The sequence below is a fragment of the Planococcus citri genome, chromosome 3, assembly GCF_950023065.1.
Source record: "Planococcus citri chromosome 3, ihPlaCitr1.1, whole genome shotgun sequence".
NCBI classification, from domain to species: domain Eukaryota; kingdom Metazoa; phylum Arthropoda; class Insecta; order Hemiptera; family Pseudococcidae; genus Planococcus; species Planococcus citri.
Window position 1 is genome coordinate 44066786 of NC_088679.1, and position 12409 is coordinate 44079194.

The 12409-nt window shown below is 33.3% G+C and overlaps 1 protein-coding gene across 4 annotated transcripts in view; it reads right to left on the bottom strand.

Annotated features, from left to right (window-relative positions):
* LOC135841676 (putative alpha-1,3-mannosyl-glycoprotein 2-beta-N-acetylglucosaminyltransferase) overlaps positions 1-12409 on the bottom strand; it is a 113242-nt gene that overhangs the window by 54668 nt on the left and 46165 nt on the right. Inside the window, exons 1-2 of one of the 4 annotated variants that reach the window (XM_065358774.1) lie at positions 8546-8864; positions 4133-5140 (exon numbers count right to left, since the gene is read on the bottom strand). In XM_065358774.1, coding sequence (XP_065214846.1) covers positions 4133-5069 — 937 coding nt within the window. In that variant the 5' untranslated portion in view covers positions 5070-5140; positions 8546-8864. Of the gene's footprint in view, positions 1-4132; positions 5141-5299; positions 5363-8545; positions 8865-12409 lie in introns of those variants that run through there. The other 3 variants (XM_065358777.1, XM_065358776.1, XM_065358775.1) reach the window with 3 other exon arrangements.

Consider the following 12409-nt stretch of genomic DNA (forward strand, 5'->3'; position numbering starts at 1 on the left):
TACACAATACATATCGACCATATGCAGGAATTATCAGAATAATATTTACAATGTCATGTCTCAAAAATTCGTTTTTAAACAAACAACAGCGCTTTTCCATATTGGAAGAGGTGATCAGCGGCGATCAGCGATATGTATTTATTTGACTCAGACGAGTTCGAGAATCAGAAAGAGTACCAAATCAATTTTTTTTAATTAACGTTCAATTTTTTGAGACTTCTTCAATTTGAAGATGAATCATCACAATTTTGTAAGTTATGCATGTACACTTCTGAATTAGTCCATTGTGATTAAGACAGGTATAAACTTGTACTTCACATTCATAGTAATGCTATAGTTTTGTGGTTCACAATTTTCATTATTCAAGTAGGTAAAGTATCATACCTAATATGTATTTATGATTTCGTGAACGTAAAAATCTAATACACACAAAAATTATAATCTTTCGGAATAGTTTTGGAAAATTTTGAAACCCCATATGTTCTCTCAAATTTTGGGAACACTATTCTTTTTGAGGGAAAATTTCCATCGGTCCAACTTGAAAAATGGAAAAAATTCAAGAACGAAAAAACATCGCAAATTATTAATAATTCCAATCATGATGGCATTTTGAAAATGTCGCATTTTAGAGCTCAACACTCACAAAGCAGAGTACTTCGAACTCAATTAATCACCTGCCACTTCGACAAGGAAACCTTTACAACTCGTCAACTTCGATCGAGCTAAAATTTGGTTCACTGAAAGAGCATGTCGTCCAGATCTCAGAATCAAATTTTCAGCTGCCGAAGTTGATTTTTCGCTTTTTTGCAAACTTTTGAAAATGACAAAACGGTCTATTGGCATAAGTATCAATTTTCAATTTTAAAAAAGCAAACATTGAGATAAAAATCTGAAACTTGGGCCTGTATATACTAAAGTTGACTCCTCGAATCAATTGCCACCATTTTTGGACCGATCTGGAGCCTCTAGCCAAAAGTAGGCTTTTTTCCAGCAACTTCAAATCGCTTCAGAAAGCGTTGTTATCAACTGTAGATTAGGGCCGGTGAATCAAAAATCCGAGGTGACAAGTTGAAAATTGTAATTTTTAACAAGCTGAAAAAACTAAAATTTTCAAAAAAAATCCACAATTGTCAATTTTTGCAATAAATTGCCTGAAACTTTGCCTACTCGGAGTTGACGAGTTGTAAAAGTTTCCTCGTGAGTAAAAACAAATTAATGAGATCGTCGTCGCTAAAATTTCCCATTATCCCCTAAAATGATACTATTGACTGATTGACTGGAAAAGAATAAAAATGTTGGGTTTTTGTAAACCTCAAGTAAATTCTAAAAATGTTGACTAAATTCTGTTTTCGAAAAGAAGTTATTTACTTCACGATAAATTATTTCAGCTCGCAATTGTTCAAGTTTAAAGCTAACGTTGGACTTCATTTCTCACCTTCATCCCCTTTTTTCCATAAGCACATAAATAACCTATTGCAAAAAATCATTTTCAATACTTTCTACAATTTTTATAAAAAACTACAAAAGAATTATTCATCACAATATTTTTGTAAATGGTCTCCTATGGATATTTTCACGAGAAGACTTATTGATGATAATTTTTCCATCGCCATCCACTACCACCAACATCTTTCCAAATTTGGAAAAAATTTCAACGATCTATTTTAAATTTAAAAAAATTGTCAAAATTAAAATTAATCAAATTAAAATTGATGTCGATTATTTTTTTTGGAAAAGAGAAGTTTTCCTATAAATAATTTTCCTGATTTTTTTTTTGTTGAAAAACGTTTTAAAAACAGATTTCTAGAAGAACTGTCCAAAAATTGAGCAAAGATTCAAAATAGGTAGGCAGGTATACCAATGGTATTATTTCATGTAAAAACATTCATAGACAATTTCGATGGAATTTTTATGAAAAATTTCGCTGTCAAGTTTCCAAATATTTTCCAAATCGTAAAATATCTACAGGTAAATTCTAAGAGCGATTTAAGAGGGTGAGAGGTAATGTATTGAGCCACGGAAGTGAAACTTTCATCAAATTGTTTCAAGGTCTGAAGTTGATATTTGTGCTATTTTACATTCAACGTCAATTTCCTTAAAAGGGCATTTTTCAAATTTTTAAACTCTTAATGATTTCATTTAAAAAAAACATAAAATTTTCAAATTGAAATCCTGATTTAAAAAAATCAACCACTTTCCCATGATCATCATTTTTCAAAAATAATTCCCCCAAATCTGCAATCACCTAAATATTTCAGTTTCCTCTCCCTCCTTTTCAGTCTACATAATTATTCTAAAACGAAGCTAATCATTTGATGTTTTGCAGTAACGACTTCCTTATTTTCCAGCTTCAACGAATATTATGTAAGAAGTTTCACCCTAAAACACTCTCAAGTATCTAAACGTCAAAGGAATTGCTCAAGATCTCTTTTAAAATATCACAATTTTAATTGGCGATACTTCGACGGTACTTTACAGCGAACTGATTTCGTCTAATGGTACGACGAATACCATGAATGAAAATGTTACATGGTAAATACAAAAGCATTACGATACTTTAAAGGCAAAAACTTCCAAGCAAAATTATTATACAAGTTTGATATTACAAGATAATTACAAAACCCATTTAAGACAATTCTTGTATAGGTAGGTGCATCAGATTAACTTTACTCAAACGTATCGAAAAAGTCTAAAAAATTTCATAGAAAAAAATGATAAAACGATTGAAAAGAAATCACATTAACTAGGTGATGATAAATGCTCACGTTAATTTCAATAAAAACTTTCGCAATATTCATAATCTTTCATAACCACAATGGTGGTATCGTATTGATAATGATAACAAAAAAAAGTACAATGTGGATTACCAGTAACACTCATAATGTAACCTTAAGGGGAACTTTTTTTTTTGTTTTCGAATTCTGTTACCACTAAGTATATAAACCCGCATTCATCGTTTGAAGGTATCACGAAATTCCATTGCCTTTTTCATTTCACATTTCACAGTAACGACCATTATAAACAGGGCCTTACAAACAAAATGTATTAGAGTATTTCTTGACATTAACCATTAATGGTGGTGTGTTTTTCTCGTTTTTTTTTCTGCTTTCACAAAAATCTCATCGATAAATGGTTGGAATTGAGTTTTTAAAAATTTCAAAGATACAAATTCAGCTTCGAGACATTTCTGTCACAGACGAATTTTCATCTTCTATTCTCAAGTACAAACCGAATAAAATTTTAAAGATGACTAGATTACCTACACATAGCATTTTTATGCTTTTCAAAAAAAAAAAAAATGTATATACTACGAGTAAAAAAAACGCGACCTGGCAAATCGTTTGGGCTTTTGAAATATGCAATTTCGTGTGTAGTACAATAGGCTCGACTGAAAGTATAGATATTGCCTACGGTTACACTCTTTTGATATGATTCGTTCGAGTATTTTCTGCAACAATACGAGTCTAGTATCTCTCTATACGCCGTTATTTATGCAGGTAAATAGACACTTACATAATACGTATAAGGGAAAAAAAATTAAACACCCTCCAACGATACGTAAATCATCGTATATAGTGACGATAGTATACATGGCGCTGATGCTACGTATTACCTATCGCCATAATTCGATTTCGAAACAACACCAAAATCGTGGCAATTTCCCACACGAATTCAAACCTACTCGCTCGATTCGAATTGAAAATGAAATACTAAATGCACACTGATACGTCGATTACATTGCGAGTGAATTTGAGAGATCATCACCACGTCGGATCATAACCGTTCCACGCGGAACTAGGAGTGATAAATACTCTGCGTTTTTGATAAAAGAAGCTTATCACTCCTAAATATCCGGTTCTGGGTACACCGCTGCGAAAATCGTCCATCAAGCCGAAAGATTTAGCTATCATTTTTAACGAAGCTTTATCATGATAGACGAGACGAACCGGTCCTTCGGTGTATATTTCTCCATTTTTTAATTTCTGAATCGAGGTAACTGGACTTCCGTAAACGACGGCCAAGAAATTAGGATCATATACGTCCTTGGTCAAGTAGGTAAGATTCTTTTGAGTGAATTCGGCGTTCTTATCGTTTAAATAGATATATTTTAAATGTTTATCGAAAAACATACCATTACTGACGCCGATTTTACCGAAAGTGCGGGTCCTCGATATTTCCGGCCTGATGCAGCTACGGTTCTGACGTTGTTCCGGCCTTCTCATCCAATCGTCCCAATAACTGACCGGCCATTTGTTGAGCAATTCTTGCCACAGCGATCTGGTCAGCATCCAGCCCAATCCGGGGAAGAAATCAGTCCTGTAGAGTAAATTAATGGCGTTCCTGTCGACCAAGTTCAGTTTACCGTTATCGTTCCACGCCGATACGCACCACAATGATTTATCGTTCTGTAGAATGGGCAAAGTGGCGGCGAAATATTCGTAAAAGTCGGGCGATATGTCGAGATCGTCTTCAATCACGATAACCGTATTGAATTGGTAGTGATTAAAGGTTAAATTCAAAGCCCACTTGTAATGTCTGGCTATTTTGAAGTACCCTTTGAACTTCCTCTCCTTCGGTGGCATGAAAATATCGCTTTGATCCGGTTGCTGTATGTGGTACACTTGACTTTTATACGATTCGATTATGTTGTGTGTTTGCTCGTGTATACAGTCCTGCGACACGATAATAGGAAAACGTTCTTTCGATTTTCGATATTTGATTAATTGGTCCAAACATCTGGCCACCGTTATACGATTACACGAGAACACCAGCACGGCGACCGCGTCTTTATCGTGGGGTATTTTCAATTCCTGATCGGTTTTGTTTTCCGACGTCAACTGCTCGTGCCACGTTTTATTAATTTGTTCACTGACCGCTTGCTTCAACTCTTCGTGCAGTACTTTATCGTTTATCTGCTCGTCTAAGCGCGCTTCCAGTTCGTTTAATTTACGGAATATTTTTTTAGTCTCTTCGTTCGCACTGCCCAACCGTAACACGTAGTAGTTGAGCAAACCAACCCATATGATCGAGGATACGATGAAAAGAGTGATACATTGATTCTGCCGCATGACCGCTTTTCCATTTGCTTACTATCACAGCATTACGTTGTTCCAACTTCTCTTCAGTTTGGAAGACAGTGCTATAAAAATTTTTTCTCAGAATTAGTCTTATACTACATTTCAATTACCTGTAGGTAGGTACAGGTAGAGCTAGAGCTATGTAAACGTATTTAGGTATAACTATCGAGCTTAAACTTTAGGCATTCGTTATAGTTTTATTTTTTGAAATATACACTTACGTTAACTTCAACACTCGCACGCAAACACATGTAAATATGTAGGAAAGTATTAACTTTACACCGACGACTCATAACCTACGTACAATCAAATCGAAAAAATCATTTCACTACGTCAATATTTAATCGCTTGTTCAGGTAAATGTAATCATCATAAAATATACATACACAGCTGTCCTTGGAAGTGGAATAGTCCACTCAACTAATATACGTGTTGATATTTTAATCGATGAACATAACAACATCATGCACTTGAAAAATTCGTCCAAATTTGTACTCGTATAATTCACAAACTCCCAAAATTGATAAAATATTTCATTCACCATTCGACTACACAACGAGTCACTTACAGACCAACAAACGACAGAGTAATCATGATAATTTCCCTCCTATTATATTTTACTTCCGTCAATAAAATTAAATTATACGTTCTACCAGGATAGAATTTAATACAGTAAGGAAGATGGGATGGCCTTTTGAGGGTCTTATTGCCAGGTACATACGTACTTTCTCAACGAAAGCAAGAGACATCATTTTTCACATTTTATGCTCTCGCTGAAAAGCACATCATTATTGAAAATTTCTGTATTATGCGATTGCGGTTGTTTTATAAAGAGGGGTGGGGGGGGGGGGGGTTGAATTCGCAGCAACATTTTGAAGAACCTATACAGCTCGCTTCATGGTATACATAACAACTACCTATATTTTCACGTCAATAAACAAAAATTATTGCGAATTTAAAGTAATATTTTGAAGAGAGAAAATGAGGAGGAGTACAAACAAAACTTCTCAGGAAGTAAACGACAATTTTTCAGTAGGTAATTATTTTCAACAATTTTAGATAAATACAGGGCTTTTTAACCATAACGCTAAAAAATAAATTTTACCAAAGTATAACCAAGATTTAGAAAAATTGTATTTTTGGAAATTTTTGAAAAAAGTAACTTTAGCACCCAAAATGTTGAAAAAAAAACCTTCAGTATGGTACCCCAATCACTTAAAAAGTAACCAAATACAAGATTTGTATTTACCGCAAAGCTCAAAAATAATTAGGTACTGCGCTACTTTGGAATGTTTTGTTAATCAAAAATTAGAAAAATTTTCAAAATCTCAAGGGCCATTTTAGACCACAAAACAATAAAACTTAGAATTAGACCCGCAGAATCTATCATACCGGAAAAATAATTCAAGTTGAAATTCTACTAACAGATTTACCATTCTCCCCCCTCACGGTCCCGAACTTTTGGGATTACAAGCGTCACTGCGTCAGGCATCGTTGTCACCCTATGATGGAATTTTTATTTTGATCTAGAGCTCAAATTTTGAAATACATAATGAGAAAATCGAGAAACTCAATTCTAAAATCAGAGGTAATACAGTTTAATTTTCATTTTCCCCAGGGAGAAAGCAATAAGAAATAAAAACTTTTAAGCTGCCAACTGTTATGCAGGTAGGATTTTATAATCATAAAACTATGAAAAAATAAAATTTCCGAATTTTCATATAACGATGTTACCTAGCTTTGATATGAAAGATGAGAGTGCAGAGAATCGCCTTCTTTTACTCAGCATAAATAGCACAACGTATTTACTAATTGGCAACTTTTGTTGACAATTTCATAGGTAATCCAGCATGATGAATAGGTACTTCTACAAACAATCCAGCGCTCATGTAACAAACAGAAATGTCTCTACTTTCCATTACTAATGGTTTTAACATGACCGGCATCTAAATCAACGACAATCTTCAAAAACTAATCATGGACGATAACCTAGGATAAGTTTCAAATAGTTTCAAAAAAATACTCATCCGGTAGCACACCGAATCGAAACCTCAAAAAATGAACAAGCTTTCTTCGTTGATTCGACGCAAATAGGTACCTATTCAAGCGGTACGCTGAACCTGCGTAAACTTCTCACAGAGAACAGTTGAATGATGTCTATACTCTATACCTACATAAACATCTCGATGACATAATTTCTCAAAAAATCGCAAAATGACAATTTCTCAATGTGTTACGATTCAAACCAGTACAATAACTCGGACTTTATTTTGTACTCTTGGTGGTGGAAGTGGTGCAATGTGATTTGATTACTCACGTGTCTTTTTGTTTGGGTTCAACTACTTCAACTTGGTAAGTTGGACTGTTGGAGGTGTACTTACCCAAGACATGATATCAAATGAATTTTCAAATTTTCAATTTAAAAATTTAAACTTGTCAAATACATTTTTGTTTGTTTTTTTACCACTATCCGACCATTCGTTTACAAAACACCTTAAAGAGGCTCGTGATGTGATGATTTCCTCGAGTAAATTTTTCTCAAACGACTTTCTCATGACTACCTACCTTACTGAATTCTTGAATCAGTTGAATCTGATTTCCGAATAGGTATTCCCCGAAGAACCACTCCCCAGAGTGAATTTTGTCCAAGAATTTGTATTTCTAGTAAGGTAGTTAAAGGCCTTTGTTCTTGGATATTTCAAGTTTTTTTTTTCGTTTTTTTCTTCAAAATAGCACATTGCAGACGATATTTTATTCAACTCGTATGTTGGGAGAAAGTACTCATCAAAATACACATATTGGCGAAAATGTTTTTTGTGCAGTCATTTTCAGTACAAAGCAATGGCGGTTTCAAGTTTTCATATGCCAATTTTATTTTATGCCTACCACTGCGATAAAAAAATTCCGAAAAAATTGTGTCGAAAGGCTCATCCGAGTGGTACCTAAATATTATACCACCTTCATTACTCATGGATGTAGATTTTGTCTCGCAAAAATGGCGTTTTTTAGCTGTACCCAGTAAGAGAAGTGTGATGAGGGGACGGATTTTTGGGTCTAAAACTTTTTCTAGTAATACTTAACTATCTAACAATAAAATAATCCACTATAATTTCCCAAATCTAGGAACAGGGACACTTCACCCATCTTACCCGAGAATACTCCTCGAAATAGAAATTGAAAAAAATCATTCAAAAATCAAGATTTTTCCATTTTTGTACATCTTTTTTAGGATGTGTTGAAAATTACTGAAAACGTGAACAATTACATTGCATCACTTTCACCTGTGGGGAGACTAAAATAAGGTAAAGCTATTGTCAGAAGAAAAAACACGGACCTACAAAATATACAGCGGCGAATACAAACTGTAACTCGAATGCAAGCCGATCGATATAAGTTACGGTAGCAACAAACCATCCTCCGTAAAACTATTTAACACTAAACGTAGATTAAAATGAAAGAAAACCTACCCAGAATTGAGATTAAACCATATCACAATTTGTATCACGACATCTCGTAAAATTATTAAACGAAAACTGCTCTTCTTTGAAAGTACTTCCGAACTAGTTATGGCATTGATAATCCACATCAACATTTTTCACACGTCATTCATCTTTCACGTGAATATGTAATTAAATCATCGATTCAAACTAATTTTAAAACAAAATGCACAAATGAAAAACTTTTCAACATTCTATTCTATAATATTTAAACGAGCAAACATTAACGAAAATTACAAAAATTACTACGATGGTTTTCTTCTTATCAATGTTTTCATTTTCAAGATGTGAAAACCTTCCGAATGTCACGCCCATCACAAACGTTTTCTTACGTACCATTTGACAAACTCACAAAGTATCAACTTTTTTGGTAAATTTTTCAATGGTTTTTAAGATTTTTGATGTTTTTTTGGGGCTGATTTTCATGTTTCTAAATTCTAAACTCAAATTTGAAGCGGTGTTTTCGCAATATTCTGAAAATCATTTTCTTTTTGAAAAGAAAGTAAATAGCGCTCCATCAATGTTTCTGTGAACTAATCTACAAAAGTACCAACGCAGTGTTGCACATCAACGAAACTGTGTAGTGTGCGTCTATTTTATCAGGGTTAGCATTATAGCATTTTTATATTTTTTGATTCGTTGATTCGTATTTTAATTTTTAATTATTTATTTATTTCTTGCAATGTGATCGCTTTTTATTGAGCACTTCTGACATTCCAATACAGAATGAAATGTGTGCCTAACAAAATGGTGCATCTTCTTATTCCAGTTATTCCTAAAGAAAATAATTTATACGATAGTAGTACAGCAGCCACAGCCAGGAGAAAATATCTTGACGGGCACTAAGCAAAAAATACCTATCTACGTAATTTATTTAGGTAATTAGTTGCTTTCAATTTTTTCAGAATTAAATTAGACAAATTTAAAGCAAAATTTTTCACCTTGATGAGGACGAGGTGAATAAAATGATCTCTGAAAAACTGAACCAAAAGAGAGCGAAAATCAGAGCAGTGAGAGGCTAAGTCAAATTTTCTGTCGCAGTACAAACTTGAAATAAATTTACGGGCATGGAAAGTGTAACTCTTAGGTAAGGGTTAGGTAGGTAAGTATCAATAGCGAAGTAATACAAGACAGTCTCAATTTTGTTTACCTTACAATTTACCTGCTATTACTTTTCTGGTGTTTTAGTTCGATGATTCACCCTTTCATAAATATAAGTATATGGTTCATCGACGAAGCGAAGGATTATTAATTATCCACAGTTTCGTTTATAAGAGTCCCATCTGTTTCGCTGGAGTGTACCGGTAATATTTTCATTACCTCTATCAAACGAGCGAGAACATCATACTCGCTCCTAGGATCTTCTCTTGTATGGGCTTAAGTAAGTATATTTCATTTATATTTTTTCAAACTTGGGTAACGATTACTTACTTTGAACATTTTTGTTCAGCATGATGTACTTACCTATACTTTTACATTATAGCGAGCTTGTTAACTTCGTTATATTTGATTTTTAAATTACCTAGACCTAAAAATATATATGTATAGGTACCTACAATCAAAGTGTTTCATTAATGGCAAAGTGCCTGCGAAACTTTTCGTTTTTCAACATTTGCTACGAGTTTTGAAAGTTACCGTTCCGCCGTTCGATCAACAAAGAAACACAAATACCATAACTAACCATAATAAAACTAGTGTTTTTTCAACAACGTGAGAAAAAAAAACTAAAAATAACAAACAAGCATTGCAAGTTTTTCAACATAGGGTTACGAAAGAAGTCTAGTGCAAATAACAGGAAATGTTTCCGCTTATATTGCAAAAATACGTCAAATAACTTAACCAAGTTTAATCGCATAGAGTATAAGTAGGTAGGTAGGTACGTTTGCATTTGCTGAGGTGTTGTCGTGTCGACAGAAAAATGTCGAAGCAATGTTTTGTATGGGTAACTTACTAGAATATTCAAAAAAGTTGGATACAATCATATTTTAATCTTAACATGTTACCATGTTTGGTATGAATACAATTTTTCAATTACATAGAAGTTGAACAGACATCATCAATTCGTTGCAGATATCAAACTGACCTACATATTAGATAGGTATCTATCTACCTACATTTGAGTTGAAATTTTCACGTTATTAATACCCTTAGACAAATTATTACAAAATTCTGGCCAGATCCATAAAATTAAAAAAAGAATTTGCGAATTAGACACTTGCAGGTAGAACTGTGCAAAAATTAGTATTGTAATGGATCTATCCTCTTACCCCATGTTAGTTATTAACAAATAAAAACATCTACGCAACAGTAAGTACCTGCGATTATTTTCTCTTTCTGTTATTTCTTTTATTTTTTAAATCAAACTGTAGGATCTATTTTAAGTGAGGAAGTCTCGCTTTAACGATGCAATCAATGGAACGTGAATTCTAGTGCAGGAACGTGTCTGGTTCTTTTTTTCTTATCTCTTAAGGTGAATTATCATATTTTCTGTTCATGTGACCCATTCACTGGAAACTTGAATGAGGGAAATGAAAATTGTTTCGAAATCGAAAAAAACCTACAGATTCCGTTTTTTCCATCGTCACTGTTTTTTTTTTTTTTTTTCGTTTTTCCCTATTAGTATCTGCCTATCCATTTGAGAAGTTGTTAAAAGTAAATGTTCAAAGAAAGTCAGAATGCGAAACTGCCTATCTACTGATTCCGAATATTACGAGCTTAAGATATTAAAAACACAAATTTTTTCTTCAGAAAATACCTAAGTATTGAGTCGGATGAAATGTGATTTTCTTGAATTTGTGATTTCATCACGAAGCGTTATTTATTTCATCGTTTTGCAGCAATCAACTTTACTGCAGACCTACACAGTATTTTTCGCTCAATTTTGTTGAATCACCCCTTAGAGTGTAGAGCATGCAACCAACAGCAAATTTATGTACCTACCTACTTATGTATATCTCTAACCTTCATATTGCAGCATTAGAGAGAAATTCTTTAGCACCCCTCCCCCTAATTTTATTACATTTTTGAAGCCTTATGTTTCATGATGTAATAATCGTTACAGATGATTAAAGAAGGGTATGACTGAAATGTTGATGCTTTTTATAAAAAATGAATAAAATTTTGGCAAATATTCAAACATTTCAAACAGATGTGTTATGTGATTGACTGCCTAAAAGGTTCAATCGAAAACTCTCAATCATTACTCATGACCTACCTCATCTTCGTCAGCTTGAACAATTATTTTCAAAACTTTAGATAAGTAGGTACTTATGAAAAGTACACGGCTCCAAAAACTTTTTTGAAAAAAACTTCTTTCCAGCCAATAATATGTATCTACTTGTAATAGAAGGCAAACGTACGTAAATGGAAAAGTTATCGAGATTAATCTCACGTGTTGTATGGCATATTATAATTAAAAAATTTCCCAACCATTTCTTTCGAGGATTTATTTTCTGTAATAATTTCAACGAGAAAATTATTTTTTACTCATAGGTTAAGACTTTTCATTTTACAAAAGAAAAAAGTTGGGTACTGCACCTTTTGGTTGCGGGAACGAAATTTCTACCAACTTTTATTCTGATACGATACTTTTTGAAATGAAATTTTTAAGCAGTTACGTCGTTCGCACTCGATGAACTTTCACAGCGAGCTCGCATCGTCAACTTTTTCTAAGTTTTCAATAGTTCGAAGATTTTTCTTGCAGTATTAACTAATGTATAACCAAGTGTTGATTATTTTGTTCATCTAATATGAATGTGATGTGACAAATTACTCGAAGCCAAAAAATTACTATCCGCTTCTCTTTCACTCTTTTTTATCCGAATAAATTTATTT